This window comes from Marasmius oreades, chromosome 6, assembly GCF_018924745.1.
Source record: "Marasmius oreades isolate 03SP1 chromosome 6, whole genome shotgun sequence".
Classification (NCBI taxonomy): Eukaryota; Fungi; Basidiomycota; class Agaricomycetes; order Agaricales; family Marasmiaceae; genus Marasmius; species Marasmius oreades.
The window spans coordinates 3,275,275-3,295,506 of NC_057328.1; the positions used below are offsets into that span (position 1 = coordinate 3,275,275).

General features: G+C 46.8%; 8 protein-coding genes across 10 annotated transcripts; 6 read left to right on the forward strand and 2 right to left on the reverse strand.

Moving 5' to 3' along the window:
• Positions 1–58: 58 nt before the first annotated feature.
• E1B28_010530 (uncharacterized protein) lies at positions 59–749 on the forward strand (the record flags this gene model as incomplete). Its single annotated transcript, XM_043155501.1, has 4 exons — positions 59–170; positions 234–284; positions 350–630; positions 690–749. The coding sequence occupies 4 exons, from the start codon at positions 59–61 to the stop codon at positions 747–749; spliced, it is 504 nt and encodes a 167-aa protein (XP_043007970.1).
• Positions 750–934: 185 nt separating this feature from the next.
• E1B28_010531 (uncharacterized protein) lies at positions 935–3,310 on the forward strand (the record flags this gene model as incomplete). Its single annotated transcript, XM_043155502.1, has 11 exons — positions 935–1,189; positions 1,243–1,494; positions 1,544–1,581; positions 1,633–1,700; positions 1,750–1,826; positions 1,877–1,933; positions 1,984–2,356; positions 2,403–2,561; positions 2,615–2,980; positions 3,038–3,103; positions 3,195–3,310. The coding sequence occupies 11 exons, from the start codon at positions 935–937 to the stop codon at positions 3,308–3,310; spliced, it is 1,827 nt and encodes a 608-aa protein (XP_043007971.1).
• Positions 3,311–4,220: 910 nt separating this feature from the next.
• Positions 4,221–5,502, forward strand: E1B28_010532 (uncharacterized protein; the record flags this gene model as incomplete). Of its 2 annotated transcripts, XM_043155503.1 has the most annotated exons (5): positions 4,221–4,326; positions 4,409–4,574; positions 4,627–4,768; positions 4,831–5,020; positions 5,078–5,502. In XM_043155503.1, 4 exons carry the CDS (start codon positions 4,221–4,223, stop codon positions 4,999–5,001), a joined length of 585 nt encoding a protein of 194 aa, XP_043007972.1. In that variant the 3' UTR covers positions 5,002–5,020; positions 5,078–5,502. The 2 variants fall into 2 exon arrangements, with proteins under 2 accessions (XP_043007972.1, XP_043007973.1); XM_043155504.1 differs by having other exon boundaries at positions 4,627–5,020.
• Positions 5,503–5,599: 97 nt separating this feature from the next.
• E1B28_010533 (uncharacterized protein) lies at positions 5,600–7,038 on the forward strand. Its single transcript, XM_043155505.1, has 4 exons — positions 5,600–5,854; positions 5,925–6,117; positions 6,188–6,329; positions 6,390–7,038. Exons 1-4 carry the CDS (start codon positions 5,746–5,748, stop codon positions 6,585–6,587), a joined length of 642 nt encoding a protein of 213 aa, XP_043007974.1. The 5' UTR covers positions 5,600–5,745; the 3' UTR covers positions 6,588–7,038.
• A 222-nt stretch (positions 7,039–7,260) lies between these two features.
• E1B28_010534 (uncharacterized protein) lies at positions 7,261–8,643 on the reverse strand. Of its 2 annotated transcripts, XM_043155506.1 has the most exons (4): positions 8,484–8,643; positions 8,133–8,319; positions 7,923–8,067; positions 7,261–7,858 (listed from the first exon to the last, which is right to left on the reverse strand). In XM_043155506.1, the coding sequence occupies exons 1-4, from the start codon at positions 8,578–8,580 to the stop codon at positions 7,835–7,837; spliced, it is 453 nt and encodes a 150-aa protein (XP_043007975.1). In that variant the 5' UTR covers positions 8,581–8,643; the 3' UTR covers positions 7,261–7,834. The 2 variants fall into 2 exon arrangements, with proteins under 2 accessions (XP_043007975.1, XP_043007976.1); XM_043155507.1 differs by having other exon boundaries at positions 7,261–8,067.
• An 8-nt stretch (positions 8,644–8,651) lies between these two features.
• On the forward strand, positions 8,652–9,644 carry E1B28_010535 (uncharacterized protein). Its single transcript, XM_043155508.1, has 3 exons — positions 8,652–8,682; positions 8,735–8,939; positions 9,005–9,644. The coding sequence occupies exons 2-3, from the start codon at positions 8,801–8,803 to the stop codon at positions 9,355–9,357; spliced, it is 492 nt and encodes a 163-aa protein (XP_043007977.1). The 5' UTR covers positions 8,652–8,682; positions 8,735–8,800; the 3' UTR covers positions 9,358–9,644.
• A 1,246-nt stretch (positions 9,645–10,890) lies between these two features.
• E1B28_010536 (uncharacterized protein) lies at positions 10,891–11,094 on the reverse strand (the record flags this gene model as incomplete). Its single annotated transcript, XM_043155509.1, has 1 exon — positions 10,891–11,094. The coding sequence occupies one exon, from the start codon at positions 11,092–11,094 to the stop codon at positions 10,891–10,893; it is 204 nt and encodes a 67-aa protein (XP_043007978.1).
• Positions 11,095–15,855: 4,761 nt separating this feature from the next.
• E1B28_010537 (uncharacterized protein) lies at positions 15,856–19,845 on the forward strand (the record flags this gene model as incomplete). The annotated part of the gene is made up of 25 exons (XM_043155510.1): positions 15,856–16,150; positions 16,204–16,222; positions 16,276–16,300; positions 16,365–16,479; positions 16,735–17,186; positions 17,253–17,307; positions 17,356–17,415; positions 17,477–17,504; positions 17,561–17,662; positions 17,726–17,866; positions 17,927–17,988; positions 18,046–18,070; positions 18,129–18,182; positions 18,257–18,282; positions 18,340–18,410; positions 18,472–18,544; positions 18,617–18,634; positions 18,696–18,729; positions 18,808–18,965; positions 19,019–19,146; positions 19,210–19,338; positions 19,401–19,520; positions 19,578–19,609; positions 19,667–19,689; positions 19,745–19,845. Exons 1-25 carry the CDS (start codon positions 15,970–15,972, stop codon positions 19,843–19,845), a joined length of 2,232 nt encoding a protein of 743 aa, XP_043007979.1. The 5' UTR covers positions 15,856–15,969.
• Positions 19,846–20,232: the final 387 nt, after the last annotated feature.

Sequence of the window (20,232 nt, forward strand, 5' to 3'; positions counted from 1 at the left end):
CTTTACTCCCGCGGTTTTGGTCATCATTTGATGGTAGCGTTAGGCTTCGTCGAACGAGATGGAGAGAGCCTATACGGTGTATCATCGATCCGATAGGCAAGGTTGTTTTACACCGAAGGAAACTCAAAGGCGACAAGTGATGAACGTACGTTCTGGTGGTGACGGACCAGGTATGTTCTTCGAAATTGATTCGTTTTTTACAAGTTCATGACTGACGATGATCAATCTGACAGATGATTCGACAGTACCAGGTCCCGAAGGCGCAATTAACGGATGCCTGAACTGTTGGTGCTTTCTCCAAACTCTCTCCTTGTCGTTGTCGTTTCTCTAACCTCACGCGCACTTTCAGGCAACACCTCCAGCCCCCACCTGCTTCCACCATTACTCCCATGGCGTCCGAGTCCATGTCGCTTCTTGGCCATTCAACTTGAGCCCGAATCCGACATTGCGGTCAATGGGCACCTACGCGATTTGCCCAGTGATTTCCAAGTGGCGGCGACACGGTTTGCGGCCATGGAAGGCCCGATGTTTGTCATTTCGAGTATGCAGATGATTTCAGAGAACAGAGGCACGAGGGAAGCACAGGAAACGCTGTTGTTCGAGGCAATGAGAGTAGATGAGGGGTTACATGTACGTGGAATTCAACTATTCAATTGATATTTGAGCGTTCTGGAAAGACGAAAGAACAGCAAGCAGGATTTGGTCGGTTTGCTCCATGGCTATTGCTTTCTGCATACTGGTTACAGTAGTTTGCCCTCCTGCGGACCCACGTTGCAGTTTGGGTTTGGTTGTCCAAAAAATATCTGTTGCCCACTGTTTTATAAGGAGGAAGAGTGGCCCGAGTGTGTTCTGGAATCCCAGGGGCCCATTATGGTGCTAACTATAACTAGCGTCGGCGCGTTCTCCGCTGTCAACGTTCAACCGTAACTACAGCATGATGCGTCAACATCATCATGTTTCCATCACAATCTACCACTGCTCTCGTCGGCTTCCCACTCTTCTCTTTCCCTGCCCAACAATGTCTTTAGCTTCGAGCTTTTTCGAGGGTGCATCCCATATGCAATTCTTTGGCGGGCAGTCATTTACGAATGCAAATAAAATCATCAACAATAACAACTATCCAGCATGCACGGAACTCGAATCTGAATCGTCAAGTTCTCGGAGGGACGACGACAAATGGCTGACTTTGGTGCGTAGTCATGTATCATTAAAAGCTCGTTTGTGGCTCACCTGTAATACCAGCGTGACGGACAAAGGCTCAGACGGATAGACATGTGCGATATACTCATTCTGCGCGAATTGTCCTCAGAGATGCATCGTGTGTCGTTTGAATTGAAATCCACGAATCCATTTCGAAACAGGATGGGAGGAGTTGGAGTTGTGAAATTTAAGAAAAGGGTTCAAGGCGCGGAAATTGTTGAGTTTGGACATCGACGATTTTCAATCGTGTCACTTGAATTCGAGGACGATGGAGATGTCGAGAAGATACAGAGGGTAAGACTCGGTGGTTGACTGAGATGATGAGATTGAGATATTGGGCCAGGTGTTGGAGCGAGTTTATGAAACTGCTCTTTCTCGACAGTGAGCTCTAGTCTCTATCGTCGGTTGCCGCGTTCCTTACTATTTGTCAAGTCGAGTTTGGTTTACACAACTCTTTGGAGTGGCTCGGTCAACGATAACAACGCTGATATACCATGATGGCGTGTTGTGCTGCTTTCTCTGCATTGGTAAACACTGACTTGCATCTAGAGATTGTCGATGCGGAGACTGTTATAAGGCGATACTCGGAAACACCGATTGTATTGACCTACCTGAACTACAGATATGTGCGGATATCCACCCCGATAATCGTCTATCTCCGCTCATCTTTTGTTAGTGGAATTCAGTTTTCGACGTGCAAGGTGATGGAACTTTACAGAAGTTGTCGATTCTGGTAGGCTCTCTCGGTAACATTCCATGCAGTCTAGAAAGAGCTTCATTCAGATTTCAACCGGGTGGATGTTCAATCTCAGGACTCGATCATTCCAGTATGATATCCTAACCTCGGGAACCTCCGAAGAAGGCAAAGACGAGGACTACTTCGATCGACCACCCCCACTTCTACGCGACTGCAATCCCCTGCTCGATTCCAAGGAGATCATCCGCGCTCTTCCAGACTTCCTGGAGATGGTTTCGTCATTTGGAGGGGATCATCCTGGAGGATTTTTTGTCCATCATGACGTCCTAACATTTGGCACGGTTATTGATCTCACAAGACCCGGAATCCTCGCGTACTTTCCTTCCATCTCGTCTCCTGTGTGGTCCTGTCAACCTTCTGTTGGTACTTCCGGGATTGTTGCCAAGTATTCTAAATCAGGTAACCTTCTGCTGAGAGTCGTTTCCTAATTCTAACCATTTCATAGTCCCTTCGCTAGTGGATCTCACTTTTGTGAAGGATAAGGACAAATGTAAAATGGTTGTTCGGTTCTCATTACGACTACCATTACAGGAGCAGCTTTGGACTGCCTACCTCGTGCAGTCATTCCCTTTTTACAGCTCGTCCGGCGTTTCCAGTGATTTGGGTATACGATTTATATCTATCCAGTCTTCGCTATTAACATGCATCGTATTTTAGTGTTTATCGATGACCTTGGCTTTGAACTCCGGGGGGCTTGCACGTCTGATCCGTCAAGTTGCGATCCACCAAAATACCTACATGTCCCGCCTCTTTTCCCCGAATTGATCAACGATATGCCCTGCCTTCACTGGCCACCAGATGCCCGACTGTTTTACTGGTCCTTTGACCATAGTGGCAGGACGGAGATTGCAGAAGAGGACTGGGAGAAGTATGGGATTCCAAAGCTGAAAGTGGTGCCATATTTCGGGTCAATATGGTTTAAGGAGGAGTATGAGGCAGCTCAGGAGTATCTTTATCTTAACAAGTATGACTTGCATGGCCGACAGTTTGCCAATGATCATGGGTATCCAACTCTAGTCGTAGGTAAGAGACTCGAATCCTTGATAATTGATCAAGATTCTCTCACAATATTTATCCCAGGTGATCCTCATATCCAGGCAAAGCCAAACATGCATACGGAAAAGAACATGTACAAGTCGATTTTAAGTCAGTGATGCAGCCGCCTTCGCTATCCAGGCATTACCTTCTCCCACTATGTTCTTCTTGGTACCACTCAAATTTTTCTTTACCGCTACAGGAAAGAAAGGGAAGGGCAAACAATCAAATGTCCACGAACCCAACTCGCAGATCGATGTGCAAGTGGGTCGTATCGGAGAAGCACGCGTACGGGCCATAGTCGAGATTTCGGATTGATATTACATATGTTGTATCGGAGCCCGTAATTATTTATTCTATGGATGGCACCCTGTCGCCGCAACCCACAGGGAAACATTAGTATCATAATCCCGTCAAGTCGTTTGGACTTCCGACTTGAATATGGCAAAGGTGTTGCGTACTGTGGCGGTCTCAACCGCCGATCTTCGAGATTCTTACTAAATGACTGTGACTATTAGGGTAGAAATCGACGAACATACATAAATCTTTCCGTACTCTGAAATATCTGCCAAGTCAATCTCCGACTGCTCAAGTGCTCAGAGTCCGGACCAACTTGTGAAACAGGGAGAACCCATCTGATACCTGGTGAGGTCGAGACATGTCGACCTTTGTGCAGTGACTCCGGACGTTTCGCGCTAGACAGCCTACTAACTGTGTCTAGCACTGCAGGATGATCGATGAGCGATCAGAGACCGAGAGAATGCGATGATTTCTGTTGGGGCCGCGAGGTGTTCTGTCTCGATGAAAGAATAGCAGTAGGAAAGAAGGTTTGTTTGTTTTCATCGAGTCGTGTACCTACGATAGAATCGAAGATTTGAGTCCTTTTGGATGATATACTGAGAAGGTGACCATGACTCGTACCATCCTGTTGCCCTCTTTAACCGTCATCTCTCTTGTATAGTACGTGTTCCAATGAATTGCCTGTGACTGTAAAAGCGTTCGGAGACCAGATTTGAATCTTCTCATGATTACCGAGATAATGTACGCGTAGATCCTGCAATAGGCGCCATAAATCAGAGGGAGGGACGGTGATAGGAGGCAAGACGAAGGCGCCGCAGTCAACGGAGTCGGCGAGAATGGGTTTGATCCGTAAACCGGGGCCCCGGCGTAATAAGTCATTCTTCCCTTTCCGCCCACTTTCAGACAGGCGCTTCACACAATTTTTTCAATGTCAGGCAGAGAAGTTGAGGCAGCAGTTCTCGACAATGGAGAGGATATCAGTCGTTGGACGGGACTAGCCGACCATGGCAACGGAATAATGGTGATCGTACTGGGTAAGACCGTTCAGGCACGTTCAGGCACCCAGGCACAAAGCCACGAGAGTGCTCCACAGAGCAGTGCTGATTGCGTTTACAGGTCTCTTTGCACTCTACCGCTACCTCAGGGCTTTCGTCTACCCTTGCCTCACTCTCTTCGAGTTGCACAATGCTACAAAAATCGTCGACAACGCTTACAGAACTGCAAGAAATCCGTCAATTCCTGATGCTCCGGAATGGTACGGAATCGCGAATGATTATCTGAGGTGAGTCTCAATTTCGCTACCCTCAACGACGCTGATCAATCCATCTGCAAAGCCTGAATATCGAAGCGTCCCGCATTCGCGAAAAGGGCCTCCAATTATCTCTGTGGAACACATATGTTGGCTTTCATCCCAAGTTGATGTTCGATATCGCCCGTTGTTATACCAAATATGAGGAACTGAGGCGTAGGATCCTCGTACGTTCTTGTTTACCTGTGCTAGAGCTTGAGCTTTTCTTCAATATGGCATTCTTTTTCAGACCGCTCGCGAGAGGGACTTACAAAGTCACTTTGGGGCAGAACAATACCGACGCCGACTCGCATCAAGAACGTCGTCAGCGCATATCCAAAATATCACCCTTGCCTGCGCATCTGGAAGCTCGTTTCGCACTGAAGACTGTTCTTCACGCCCTTGTGGCTCGTCCCTTTGATATCGATATCAATCAATTGGTACGTCCCGACTTGGTCGCTCATCATCAGATCATCTTCTTAACAGCAATTCAACAGCATTTAGTCTTGTGAACCGTGTAATACCCAGCTTTCCCTCGTTTATGTTTTGGAAGATTCTCATGTTCATGTTGTCTTCGCTGTGCTGTGTTCTTTGAATATCTATCGGCTAGCATCCATCTGTTGTACCAACTACGTCGCCGTTATCTTCTTTCCTGTTTGAAGAATTCATAATCACCTCCGTCGAACACGACTTCCTGTCTTCCGATATCATTCTTAACTCTTTCTTGATTTCCTTTACTGTGACCGGGGCGAGGCAAGCATGACTGTCGAACCTCGTTCCCCTCCGAACTCTGGCCGGGCTGCGGTCAAACAGAATTTCGCATCATGTCAGGACGTACGATGCGGTATATTACAAACGATTGGGGCTTATCTATACTTTACCGGAAAAGCGCGTGAGGAGGCGGTCCCCAATCTGTGTTCTCGTCAGATTCCAGAAGCCAAAATTCGACAGGTTTGTTCGTGTTTGACTAAATAATCGGGGTTGAGCAATATACTTATATGTACACTCTTCCCCCCAGTACGCTCTTTCACCACCACCCTCACTGGTACCAGCTCCATGTCTTTTGCACTCCAACAACACGTCCTTTGCAACAACATAATCCCATCTTCTGCGCCCCCTTCCCACCAACAAACTCTTCCTCTGTCTGCTCCTCGAACCCCCTCTGATGGCGCCCAGAGAACTAGAAGTAATCGTTGGTGAGGACGGCATTGGACGTTGGGTCGGGATTGCTTCGTACGATAACAATCACACGACCGCATTCGTAGTAACACTAGGTGTGTGTGAACACTGTCTCTAACCGACTTCCGCTTACCCTGCTGACACTGGGGTTTTTATATAAAACAGTGCTCGCAGGACTACTCTTCGGAGTCTATCGCTACCTTCGGGCTTTCATTTACCCTTGCCTGACTCCGTTCGAGTTGGAACGAGCTTCAACAACTGTCGAGGATGTCTATCGAACGGCAAGAAATGTGTTGGCTGGATCAGCGGAGGCTGATGTACCGGATTGGAATTACAAGTTTGCGAGTGATTATCTCAGGTGAGTGTCTACTGTCCATTCACGATGAGGGTTGAAATCGACGAATCCGTCTTTCTCTTGAATTTTATAGCCTGAAAATCGAGGCTTCCCAGATCCGTGAAAAGAGTCTTCAGCTATCGTTATGGAAGACATACTTGGGGTTTCATCCTCGATTAATGTTGGATATCGCCAGTTGTTATTCAAAGTATGAAGAACTCAAGTGTCGGATTCTCGTGCGTTTCCCCCTTCCGCTCCGCCAGGCGGTATAAGTAACTCAATTCTACTTTTTTCAGACCGCCCGCGAGAAAGACTTACAGAGTCATCTCGGAGCAGAACAGTATCGACGGCAAAAATTGACGACGAGATTGTCGTCGTCGTCATCATCATCTCGGGGCCAAACTCCCACCTTCACCTCGGCTTATGAAAGCCCGTTCCGTTCTCAGTCTGAGGACTACGCTCCACGTCCTTATAATGCAACTCCTGAGGAATGAACCATCCTTTGTCGGTTGATACCGACCAGTGTTATCGTCTGTTGGTTCCGTTGCTCATTATATTCTTGTTTTTCTTCTTTCTCAGCAGCAAAGTCTATCTGTCTATATCCTCCCTTTCCCTACAGCATTGTTATCTGTTATGTCGCTATCGTTCGTATATACTTTTTTTTCTGTTCGTTGCTTTCTTCGATGGTTTACAAAAAAATCTTGTCGTTTTAAATGACTCGCATACATATCCTGGCTTTCAGGCATCTATGGCATTCTTCCTCCGCTGGACTCTAGTTTCTCTTTTGCCCACCCTCTTTTACCTCTTTAACACATCGCTATACGTATACTTAGTAACCCAAGCCGCAACAAAACAAAAAAAAGGTTTTCTTCACAGCGTTGTATTATATATGTATTGTAACCGGTTTTGAAGTATCGTTTGGAATAAAAATGTCGTTGAAAGTGTTCCCTCTGGGTTGCCCAGTACGTATCGTATACCCAAACATCCGGGATTTTATTTCTTATGGGTTCCATACTCAGCGTCAAGATCCTTCACAAGTTATCCGCATACTTCTATTCCAACGACTAGACTGGGATTGAAGAGGACAAGAGCGGGCTTGTTAACCTTTCTTCATTTGCGCGAAAAGGACCAACAGTGAACACAACTGAAGAACCACGATAGGAGGGAGACGGGAAGTATTAAGTACTTCAATCAGTATATTAAATATGTTTTTTTTTCGATCGCGCAAGTTTGCCTACGTACAATATAAGGCCACAAGGAGGGGGAAGGAAACGGTAGCAAGTAAGTGATTATGTTCAACAACACGAAAAAGTGCCAAGGGGACGTGAAGACGAGGCGTCGAGGATAGATAGATACATAGAGTGCGAATTCCAGATAGCGAAGCGTGACGAGTAGCAAGAAGCACCGAAAACAGATTTTTAAACAAAAAACATACAAACAGATAGCGATGTTGAGGGGGGATATTGGGAGGTATAGGCTGGGTGTTTTTTACAACCATTCACGAGACAAGGATGCTATGCAGGAGAAAAAAAAATCATGTCATGACAGCAACGTACCAACGGTTTCGATATCGATATCGATACGAGATTCAACTCCAACTTTGTGCACTGTAAGAACGCGGAGACTCCTCAGCATGAAAACGATATGGGTTTTCATACACAGGGAAGGTTTGAACAAGTTCAAATTGAGGTGGCGGTCTTAACGCGATCTGTCTTCGATTCTGTTCCGCTCCAAGGTGATTCTATAGGTGTTCCTCGCGGGCAGTCTGTCAAACGTACTATTTTAGGGAGGAGAAAAGACTGGCACAGATATAATATAGAAGAACGCACGAGAATCCTACATTTCAGCTCCTCATGTTTCTTATACCAACGAGCGATCTCGAGCATCGTGTCAGGGTGAAAACCAAGATATTTCTTCCATGGCGATGCCGCTTGGAGGTTTTTCTTGCGGATATCGGAGGCTTCGATTTTCAGGCTTTTATGTAGATGAATTTTGTCAGTTTTCAAAACAATATAACAAATGTGAACACAAACACACACCTTAGATGGTCTTTGGCGATATTGTTCCATTCGGGGGCGTCAGATTCTGCTGGTCCAGCCGACACATCCCTTACGCTTCGATAGACATCGTCGAGGCTTTTTGAAGTTTGTTCCAACTCGAAGGGGGTGAGGCAAGGGTAGATGAAGGATCTGAGGTATCGGTAGAGTCCATATAGTCCTGCAAGTACTTTGTGAAATGTCAGTTTTATACTGGCTTGCCGGAGTAACCGCCAAAGAGTGAGAAAAAACTGCCATATGCGGAGGTCACGTCCCAACATTTTTGTACACGTGCCAGATGGCGCCCATCTGGCGCCCAGTGATAGATAGCAACGAGGCTTAGCAGTCACCTACTTATTACAATGACCGCGGTCATGCCATTGCCTATGCCGATCCAACGTCCAATCTTCTCCCCGTCATCGATAACTCCTCCAATTTCCCTAGACGCCATTGGAATATTTCAGAGTCGAGTGCGCACACCTTTAGGTGGAGGAAAGGAACGAAGGGAGTAGATTTTTTGAGGAACTCGACCTCTGGTTTTTAAGGCTTGGCGGTACGGACGGGAGCAATTCCCACTAGTGCGTCCAGCTTACTAATACACACAGCCTCTCAAAATATGTCCGTCATTCCCAACTCATTCCAAGCTCGTTCCAGCCCTAGGCCGCAGTACAATGCCTTGTACTGCTGAACCAGCCTCAAATACAATTTTTTCACATATTACTACTGATTTACGTGTATGCCGTTATCGGTATCGGTATAAATACGGTCTATCACTCTCCTGTAGCTCAACTCACCAACAAGTTCCAGAAGGTGAATTCCTCTCTCAAAACTCCTCCCGAAGTCGAAAGCAGTAAACTGACTTTTAATTGCCACAGACATGCATTTCGCTACCACTGCTATCCTGGCTGCCATTGCCTTCTTCACTACTGGTACAACTGCCGCTGAATGTTACTCCCAAGGAGGCTCCCATCGTTGTTCTACTGCAGACGATGTCCGGAACGCCCGTGTGTCCTTCTGTAACGACCAATGGGGCGGGGACTCCGCTTCTCAGCGTTACCCATCCAGCAACGATTTGGCCTCCGTGTTCTCGCACTATGGATCTTTTGACTCGCAGCAAGAGTGCTGGGACTCGACGGAGGATATCATTAACACCTGCCTGGGCCACAAGGATGGCGGAACCTGGACCGTTTCGAGCGTTCAGGTCAATGTCAATTTCTGCGCCGCCTGAAGGAAAGGATCGGCAGACACTGGTAGATGTCTGAGTTGATTGATAGATTCACTGTTTCAGAATATCAGTTTGCTCGTTATATTCTTCTTAAGTTACTTACGTCTTGGTTTTGCGAAATGATTTTTTTTGGTCCCTTGTCGCTGTCGAAGTTTGGTAGAGGTCGTACAGTAATAAACAACGAAATTTCAATTTCCGGCATCAATTTCATCGCTCTTTTTCTCCGCTTTTACCTCAGCTCAAAGTTGCTCTCCTTCACGAAACTATAGGCCACTCCCCCCACTCTCCTTGCACAAACTTGAAAAACCCCACATTGCCAGCATCGACGATCACTACAATCGTGCACGGTCTTCTCGGCCCACGGGGTGGTTGACCTGTACTAGGTAACGGCGTTTTGTGTACCGGAACCTGAAGTTAAGGTGATACGTCGCGACTCGCTGTACGTTCGTGCAAGGTTGGCATTGGAGGTCGTTCGTGAGCTATCCAGAGAGAGTTCGATAAGCAAGATAGATAAAAAGGATACAGAACACGTACTCGAAGATAGCGACCTGATAATCGAGGGGACCAGGAGCGCTTTTCTTGAGCGGCTTTTGTATACGTCGTTGTAGGGCAATTCCGTTTCCGTTTGCGGTTTCGTGGCGGTAGATTGAGGTTGAGGAGGGATGTGGAGAGGAAGGGAATGTCCGGACGGTATGAATCGTAGTTGTTTGAACATATCTCCTGCGGCCAGGTCAGAGGGAACTAGAGGTAGAGAGCGGTTGGAGCATGAATCGTATCGCACGCTGATGCATATCCATCCTCCGAATCTCAACGGACACCACCAGGTAAACCTTCTCCTTCCTAAAGCCCGGTCGAGGAGATTTCATAGGCAAGTCACATTTGGTATAAAATGGAAGATGGCGCGTATTCTTTCCATAATTGTTCGTGGGTGAGTAACGTGGAGTTTCATGTACGGAAACGAAGCTGGGGATGGATAATGTTCATTCGGCGGATGTGTATGTACGACCGAGCAGCCTAGGCATTTGAGGTATGAGTAGACCTGTGGTAGATCCTTAGCTATTATATATAAACCAAGAACACGAACGCACCTGATACTTTTCCAAACTCAACCGCCTCCTTCCCAATCATCTCCGAGAACGCTTGTTGGACCATCATCGGTGCGATAGGCTCCGACAATCTCAAACAGATATTTACCATTCTCAATCCCGCTATAAGCAACATTCAGTTCTTTCCGGTAAAACAACGACCTTCGTTCGATAAGTCATATCGTTCTTCCGGTATCAACTCGAGTTGTTTCTGGATTTTTCTGCTTTCTATCGGGAAGGATCACTGGTGGAGGTACGGAATGGCCAATGGTAGTTATAGCTTGACTTCTAGCGATTGGAACTGAGACGCAAGCGAGTGTAGGGTGGTACTTAGATATCATAACCTAACATAGGGATTCCTGTTCTTGAGCGTTACTAACTTCCTAACTTCCTTGGGTGAGAAGCAAAGACTGACTGAGACATAGATTTCAATGCATCAAACGTCGAATTCCTAGATCGATTGAAGATGAGCGTTTGAACTGTTGGAGATTGGAACTACGTTCAACGATGGAGGGTTCGAAATCTGTTTCGTCGCGTTCTGAATCTGGGATGATGATAGAATGTCTGTCCAGTCGAGGGTGCCTTCTTCTTCGTCGCCAGATTCTTCGGGCTCTTCTACCACATCGCCGTTGAGTTGCTGCGGATTTTCGAGCATCAGAGGTTGGGATGGGTTGAGTGAGCCATCCAAAAGAAAAATCGATGGCCGCACAGAGGGCCGCAGCGATCCGCGTGTCCTCTGGTGCGTTGCGTCAACTCGAAACCACCATGTGTAACTGTATAATGTCGTCAATCGTTGCTGTCCTTTGAAGATAGGTGTTTATAGATCTCTAGCGTTTTAGTTCCAACCGTTCCGACCGAAAACATTTCGTCCACCACACAACGGGCTGGACGTGATTATCCCAATTTTCACTATATCAGCAAACACAGGGAATTTATATTTTTGATGTCTCCGCCAATAGGCAATACATGCACAAAGCCCTTCTTCGGAGGCATGCATGAATTCCATACCCACGATATAGAACGGTTTTTCGGTTGACTCTACATTCCTTGATTTGCACAAATGCCAGATTTGACGCTCAATTGTGTTTCGGGATGTTGGCACTTAAGCAAGCTACACATCAGCTGTTAGGTTGCTGTTCGGTAAGAATCCTTGCGCCCAGTGAGAAATTCGAAGATCAACGATTGAGTAGAATACGTACCCATTTCTGAGAAATCCGTGGCTCGGACCGAGCACTGACATCGTTACTGGCCTTTCATTACGTGCCATCTGCGGCCGGAGAGGTTCTTCGGAAGACCGCACGGTGACCGGACGAACCAGAACGTAGAGATATCGGGAATAAGGAAAGATGAAGTGTGGAAATTTTTGGCGATCTTGAATCAAAGCCTTGAGCGTCACGTCGATGAAATGTTTCCGGTGGGGATGAATATTCTTCATGCTGTTGCCGTCTGCCGTGTAGAGACAGCCCTTTGGTTAGCCCCTTTGGATGGTTATTCCACAGAAAGAAAGGGGGAAAAAAACAGAACACACTTCATCCCTGCTATACTGCATACAACAGTCCAGATTTCTGCAGCTCCGATGTCTTTCTTATACTGAATGCAAGCTGAATGTGCTGCATTCTGACAAAAGGCGACAGTACGAGAACACGGGGAGCTGCTTTCGAAGTCAGACTTCTCTTCATTTTTTAGTAATATCACGTACGGGAATCTCTTATTCTTCTTGCAGCAAGAGTTATATGGGCAATGGAAGTAAAGGACTCGCGGCGGTTCACCCGGCCGGTCCCATTCAATCCGTACCTCGTGACCAAAAGGCTTGAATCCCTCCCCTCATGCAGGCCTTAAGATTAATGGACATGGAGGTGTCGGATAATTTCAAGGATGTTAGAGCACCATTATAGTGACAACCTCGAACAATTGGCTCTCGCAGGAACTTACCTCAAGCGGTAAGTCTCGGACAGGTTGCGGACAGGTGAGTGGAGAACCTTTACTACATCACTGCCCGCTGAAAGCCAGCTGACACCGTTATCTTGAAGTCCTTGCGAATCCAGGTGGCGTCATGGCAGGCGAAAAACATAATGGTCACTATCGAAGTCACTATTTTCGCTGCCAACTGGGCTGACATGAAGAATGGTTCAGAAGTATTAAGTAGCCGCAATCTAACGAACGGTCTTCAAAGTGATATCCAGAATCCCCTATAAAAGTGCGGGTCTACGATGCCAACCCGCCATCTTAGCCTTGCTTGGTCTTGACCTCCAGACTCCAGTACATGGTTCCTCATTTCGACAAAGACGAAGAATTCGTACCTCCTGATCTTTGGTCGACGAACGATGACGGAATTCAATCTCGGGATCGAATTGAAGGGTTGAAATTCGTATGAGAGGGGGTGTTCGCCTTTCGCTTCGAGGGAGAGGGAAGGGAGAGCATCCGCGAGAAAGGTGAGCTCTGACCACACGTTTTCCACCCATCAATCCCTCCCGCTGACAATACATACGACACATCTTCACTGCGGGTTTACGACTTCTCCTCGCCCCTCAAATGGAAGAAGGAAGAGTTCTGCACCGATCGAATTACAGAACTGAATTACTACAGTTCTCAAAAATACCACCAGGACTTTCGTGAAAGCGTGTTTATTTCTGGATTGTAAATTGGGCGCCACCAATGAGCATCCGAGTTGGACATCCTTAACTGTCAGACCCTCTTTCTGTTCTCACATTGTCCGGAACAGTTTTATATTGAGATAATCTCAAGATTGGTGCAGAAATTTTGGCCTGTGACACCCATCTATCACTTCCACGACATCGCACTGACAGTTATGTTACCGGGATGACAAGACGGTATTCAATTCGGCATTTTTGTGGCACTGGGCTCTAGATCGCTTGCGATGATCTCCAACATCTGGAAAACCCCGGATTCACTGCTGTTTTCTAGAGCGTCGTTCCCCGAAACTGAATATCTTGCCCCCAAGCTCGTTGACTTGTTGATACCTTCATTCTGCTGTTGTAGTTCGGCTCTCACTAAAGGAGATATGGGTTTCTCCCGCAAGACAAGTCGAGTTTCCTAGAATCGGTTCGACTCTATTCAATGGGTGACGCACAGATCAGAAGGGGGTCTACAGCAAAGCGCGTTTATCGACCAATAGCCTACCGGGCTTGTTAACCCGGACTTTCTCCAAAGCACTGCCTACGGACAGCGGACTGGGATGATCAACCTCACCGGCTTTCTCAACCAAAACTATGGATTATGAACAAGAAATAAAACCCTTTGATCAGAAACTTGTCGTCCGAAAAACAAACATTCGACCTCTCATGCCTTCGGTAGCCAGAGTCCCGCTATCTGCAGAAATATCGGTCCCCTCGCAAGACCTTCTAGCCATTCTTCGATCTCTCTTCTTTCAGCCTTTCGTCTTGATCACTGGACTTTCTGTGTTTCTCATTGGAGTATTACGGAAATTTCTTTTGCCGTTCTTCAGCCTTAGCACCCTTGAACAGCGGATTAGAGAAGTGAACGAGCTTCTCACGGAGGCTGAGAGAAGACTGATACCTTCCGAGTCCTCTCATAGGAATGCGTTGTCGGAGTAAGCGCCAAAACTCTTCCAAGTTTCTCCCTATGGATCGTGAACTTATATGTTGGCGGTGCTTCTAGGCTCGAGGAGAAAGTGTCTGCTTTGAAGCGAAGAGGATACAAAATACAGCATTCGAAGAATTGGACGTCAACTGAGTACTTGGTGTTCTTCCTTTGCACCAGGCCGCGGAATATATTCAGATACTACTGTATACTCAGAAAGACTCGACTTCGGGCGATGGTAGGTCTTATATCCTCATCACTGTCAAACGACTCTGGTGTAGAGCAACATTGTTGACAAAAATGAGATAGGCCGAGGTGGAAAGAGAGAAGCAGGCGCTCCAAGAGTTTACACGTACTCGTCGCCGTGAATTCGTTCGGTTGGAGGTGCCTGAAAGGAACTTGGAGGACTAGCATACTCACGACTATGATAATCTGCAGGATCGGATCCCAGCGTACTAGTGTCACTAGTACATTGAACAATGAAAAGTGAATGGATTGGCGTATAATTTGCCTGGAGTATGAGTTCGTCATTGTGAAAAGCATGAAGTACTATCATGTAGACTACCTCTCAGCATTAACGTCCTGAGGGTGAGTCGAGTCGCCGCATTGAAATTCAATGTCGCTGATTGAGCTTGGTGGCGTGGGAAATTACACCAACTTCGGTAAGCAAACACTAGACAACAGCATTTAGACAACAGCATTTTTTCCTCTCATGTATGCCGGTCATTCTCCTACCCCCATCGCAAGTCCAATCTTCCCCTTCGAATGCCCATCTGAACCATCCATTTCTTACTCTGAACGTGAAATGACATGAATTGCTGGCGCTTATTTCACCCTGTTATACCTACTCACTGCCCTAAAGTCTCAAGGAACATGGAACCTCTACAATGGCCATTCACGTCCCGGTCCTGAAAACAGGCACGTCGAATTCTGTTTTGGTGTTTCGGGATGATTTCTTTGCCGCCCCAGTCGTAGCCTAAAGCTTTGACGAACGGCCGAGCACACAGCCAAACAGTTGCATATCTGATTTCTTTCTCTTCTACTTTTCGTTCCGATGATTGTTGAGATTGTTCACTTATACCTGGATCTACCCGCAGGTGAATTATAATACATCTGATGGACATTGTCTACCCCCTGTGTCTCCGTGGGTCGGATCGGCTCTGTTGGATGGATTAGGGATGAATTAGGAAATATACCATCGTGGTGAGTTGTTGCGCTGTTGTTATTTTTTACTCTCCCAGATGAGACCTTTATCACCTTTTTCTGGAGTCTCGACGATGAGGAAACTCTTAAAAAACTAAGAACAGCCAGCTGAACTTTTTTCTACTCGTCTCGTTGGTTTAACGACGTGTCTGCTGACTTCTCAACATTCTACTCTACAGATGGGTGTATGGTGTATATTACTTCTTTGCATGATGTCTTCCATCGGGTCTTGTCCTACAACACGTGCTCGTACTCCAGCTTAATCATTCGTACTTTTCAGCTGCACTTCGAGTCAGAGTCTCCATGCACCTCTTTGACAATTGTGAATATACACCTTCCACGTTGACAAAAGGACTGTCGTCGAAACTCGCTTTTCTACTGTTACTTCAGTCACTTATATGCATCACCGAGTCATATGCTACGATGTCCTTCTCAATACATTCCTGCCCATGTATCACGCAGTACATGCCGGAAAGGCACCAGCTGACAAAATGACGTCTTGGGAACGTTTCGCCCAAGTTTCGCTCTGGTGAGATTCTCGACCAGTATGAGGTCAGTACTACCTGCATGAGGAAGCGTTTGGCGTCGGTCTTGGGCTCTTGACAGCCTAATCGCTCTTCTCTGCTCACCATCTCGGATGCTTCAGGCGGTCCTTGGATAAAGTAGCAAGTTTGATCGTGTGCATGCGCATCGCGATCATCTTCCCATTGACAACAGAATTCACAAGGAAACGATCAGCTTCTTATAAGTAACGAAGGGGTTCTGGATGCCATTACTCGCCTTCCACGACCATCTCCCGGTTGATTTCTTGGAGCTCGTTCGAGGACTGTACGACTCGATGACTGGACTTGTGTGGTACCTCACGGCCTTTCTGGCGTCGAGTTCTTTGTTTCCTCAGAATGTTGGGATACTTGGGGTCGATGCACAGAGCTATCTGTTGGGTTTAGGTGCGCATATGTCTTGTTCGTCGAGGTTTGGAACGCTCATCTTACAACGACAGGCGTTGGAGACATTACTGGGTGAATATTCTTGCCGGCTTCCGCTATATTCATCCTGAATTTGCTATACGAAGGCCTGTTGTTGAGACGAACATGATGGTAAAATCCAATCGTTACTCGGCTGAATACGCAATAGTTCAGCTGGGGCTCGGTCTATTTTCAGGGATATGCAAGTTTAGCACAAACCGACACTGGTTTGCACATGAGGCAAAGAAGCCGCGCCTTTATTATAGCAGAGACAGAAAATACCAACAATCGCCTCGTGTTCATCAATGCAGGTGAGTAACCACATAGAAGTACCTCCTTAACGCCCTTCTTGCACGTTTTCTTTTGTTTTCAACACATTAGTCCTTTGATCGATATACGATTCATTTCGGGAGTTATTCATAGCGCCTATCTCTATTCCACAGCTATAATGTGGGCGTGTTCCCCGCATGGAGTATCCTCAAGGGAATCATAGCGCTCACTCAAAATAAACCGTTCTGATGACCGATTGAAGAATGTTTCTCTGATATGTCATTTGATCGTCACAGATATTGCAATGGGCGATACGGGCGTTCGCCGTTCAATTGTCTCCCAGCTGACTTCCCAATTTCCCGGCGTCTATACAAATGAAAACATTGCCTTTGTCGGAACTCATCAACACGCCGGGGTTGGCGGTTATTTGGAAAACGTTCTTCCTCAGATCACTTCTTTGGGCTATGTTAAACAAACTGCGGATGCTATTGTTGCAGGAACTGTGCTTGCTGTGAAGAGAGCTCATGCGAATATTGCTCCCGGAAAACTTAGCCTTGGAAATACGACGATCTTGGATGCTAATATCAACCGGTCACCGTCCGCGTACCTCGCTAATCCTGCCGCGGAAAGAGCACGATACCAGTTCGATCAAGATAAAGACATGACGCTCTTGAGATTTGATGACGCGAATGGGAAAGCACGAGGATTCTTGAGCTTCTTTGCCGTCCACGGTACCAGTCTATACGAGGTGCGCGGCCATATTCATCTGACATTAAGTACAGCACGTTCGACAGTTGACTGAAAATTGTAATAGAATAATACTCTAGTCAGTGCTGACAATAAAGGAATGGCTGCATACCTATACGAAGGTACGGTTCAGGTATCCTTGTTCTTCTTTGGGCTTCTATATTCCACAGCGTCGGTCGAACCTTCCGCTATGCCCGGAAACACGACGTTTATTGCTGGGTTCACTCAAGGTATGTCCATATGGCTGCCTCAAGTGACCCCAGGTCTCAACAGTTCCTCTAACTAATGAAGCGAATGTGGGGGATACGAGTCCGAACACGTTCGTTTATCTCTTTAGTTTTGAGGGAGGTCTAGATCGCCTGACACTCGTCTTAGAATGGGTGCCTTCTGCGAGAGTCCAGGACAGCCTTTCGATGGAATGGCTTGCGAATTCAATCACTCTACCTGCGGTGGCACAGCACAAGACTGTCATGGTCGGTGAGTTATCTCTCCGTCAAGCCAAATCGTGAATTTGTTCTAACTTACATACTCTCCTGCTAGCGGCCCTGGCTTCCGTATTTCAGACTTTGAGTCTAACAGAATCATCGGTGAGGCTCAGTTCAAGGGCGCACAAACCATCATAAACGGGAAACTTTCTCCCGTTTCTGGCTCCGTGAGGAGCGTTCACGTTTATCTGAATATGTTCGTCTTTGTGTATCATTTAAGTTTTGTCCGAAATCGTCTCAATCCATTTTTGGTTAGGGCTAATCATACGTTCTCTCTTCCGAACGGCACGACGGCACGCACTTGTCCTCCTGCTCTGGGTAAGTGTCGACTTCGTTTTATTCGCATTTCCCACTTTTCATGTGCTTGTTTTTCAGGCTTCTCTTTCGCGGGCGGCACTACGTAATTTTAATGCCCATCTGAAAAGATTTCTGTTAAGAGTCACTTTTTCTCCACTTAGGGATGGTCCTGGAGCCTTCGATTTCACCCAGGGTGATAATTCTTCGCAACCGCAGTGCGTCATCGTTTCCTCGACTTCAATGTTGTTGGATTTCTGATTACTCCATATTCGTTGTTTTTGCAAAACAGAAATCCTTTCTGGGAGCTCGTGAAAGGCTAGTATGCTCAAGGTTCTCCGGACGCCACTGTGTTTAAGCTGGTCTCTTTCACAGGCGTTGTGACTCCGTTCCCTTCCAGTGACCAAATAGCATGTCAAGATCCTAAACCAATCCTTCTCAACGTCGTAAGTTTCAAGTGCTCTTTTCTGCCTGTACGTCGGTTTTCTAGATACCTATTACGTCTAGGGATTCGCACATACTCCCTATGAATGGTCTCCGAGTACTGTTGACATCCAAATCTTGCGGGTCGGGAACTTTGGTGTGTGAATTTCCTTGCGTTTTTCTGATCCGACTAAGTTATTAAATGATGCTTCCTAACAAAAAACAATAGTAATGCTCATTATGCCAGGTAAAAGCACCGAACCGTATCGCTCCCGTGGGGTTTAATTCTCAATTGCTCGATTTCATAGGCGAATTAACCACGATGGCTGGAAGGAGAATACGGTAGGTCACGGGAATATTTTAATTAAACATACAATATCAATTCTTCGGTCGCGTCGCTTATGTTGTCGTATTTTGCAGGGAGGCGATAAGGGCAAAGCTGATCTCCTCGGGAATCATTGGATCGAATGCTTACGTTGTGGTCGCCGGACCAGCGAACACTTACGGACACTACATCACCACACGTGAGGAATATGGCGTGCAGAGATACGAAGGCGCTTCGACGCTCTATGGTCCATGTGAGGTCGATCTTTCCCTCTCAATCTCAACGACATTAATATCGGGACCGTAGACACGTTGGAGGCATACATTGAAAAGTATTCCAGCTTGGTGCCCTTCCTTGCAGACAGTGAACCATCCGGAACACCCGTTTCAGACGCTCCTCCTGCTGAGCAAACTTCGAAGGCTATTTCTTTACAAGTAAGAGCGAAAAAGACGCTTTTTCCGGGTGCAATGAAGATTCAATTGATCCTTTTTTGACAGACCCCGGTCGTATTTGACGCAGCGCCCATCGGCAAAAGCTTCGGCGATGTCTTGACTGATGTCAGAACGAGCAGTCCGTACCGTGCGGGCGAAACTGTAACTGCACAGTTTGTTGGTGCCAATCCTAGAGTAATGATCTTTGAGTTTATCTGCCTTTGTCTCCCAGACCTAAATTCCATTTCTTCACCTAGAATAACTTGCGACTCGAGGGCACCTTCCTATCGGTAGAGCAGTCTGTATCAGGCCAGTTTCAGGCGGTTAGGTCGGATTCCCATCCATCAACCATCTACAGATGGAAGAGGGAAAGCACTGTCAGTCTGAACTATAGTTGACTTCTGATTGTACCACCTGATCCATTTGTTCTTCAGATTCTGGGAACTAGTAGCGTGGATATCTCTTGGTAAGCTTCGAAAGTCAGTTCTTTTTTGGCTCTAGTTCTGAATTTTGTTCAACAAAGGACCATCGAGCCTGGAACCCCAGGTGAGCCGAGAACTTGATCCCTGTCAGAGAGGTATACGCTGATTCTTTTCCTCAGCTGGGAGCTACCGTTTGCGCTATATCGGAGACCACAAGCCTTTAATAGGTTCTATCGCATCGTTCACCGGAACGTCCTCAATCTTCACGGTCGCAGCTTGAGCACGAGCGTCCATCATGAATTACTGTCTTGAAATCCTTTTCATTTCCCGTCACAGGTTTGGACTCTGACTAACTGCTTTTGAACTGTAAATGCTTCTGTAAAGAATGAATATCTCGCGTTTATGACCTTTCATCTTGGGAGTGCGACTCGGGTTCCCGAGTGCGAGCGCTTTGTACCCGTTTTGGTAGGGGGCTGCCTCGAGGCTGCCATGCGTTTCCCGATCCTTCGGCGAACCCTTTCTGCATATCGTCCCTACATGCTTACTACTTACGACACACACGTCCACTCTTTGACATTCCCATTTTCTGTTTTCGCGATCTGCTGCTGTCGCCTTCCGATGGTACCACGGAGAAGAAGAAGCAACGTTTCCCCACCCCAACCACCCC

Coding starts and splice junctions, on each gene's coding strand:
- E1B28_010533 (XM_043155505.1), top strand. CDS start 5,746: ATGGCGCCCAGAGAACTAGAAGTAATCGTTGGTGAGGACGGCATTGGA. Junction 6,118..6,187: donor TTTGCGAGTGATTATCTCAG/GTGAGTGTCTAC, acceptor TGAATTTTATAG/CCTGAAAATCGAGGCTTCCC. Junction 6,330..6,389: donor AACTCAAGTGTCGGATTCTC/GTGCGTTTCCCC, acceptor TACTTTTTTCAG/ACCGCCCGCGAGAAAGACTT.
- E1B28_010534 (XM_043155507.1), bottom strand. CDS start 8,580: ATGGCGTCTAGGGAAATTGGAGGAGTTATCGATGACGGGGAGAAGATT. Junction 8,320..8,483: donor GACCGCGGTCATTGTAATAA/GTAGGTGACTGC, acceptor CATTTCACAAAG/TACTTGCAGGACTATATGGA. Junction 8,068..8,132: donor ATCGCCAAAGACCATCTAAG/GTGTGTGTTTGT, acceptor TCTACATAAAAG/CCTGAAAATCGAAGCCTCCG.
- E1B28_010535 (XM_043155508.1), top strand. CDS start 8,801: ATGCCTTGTACTGCTGAACCAGCCTCAAATACAATTTTTTCACATATT. Junction 8,940..9,004: donor TCACCAACAAGTTCCAGAAG/GTGAATTCCTCT, acceptor TAATTGCCACAG/ACATGCATTTCGCTACCACT.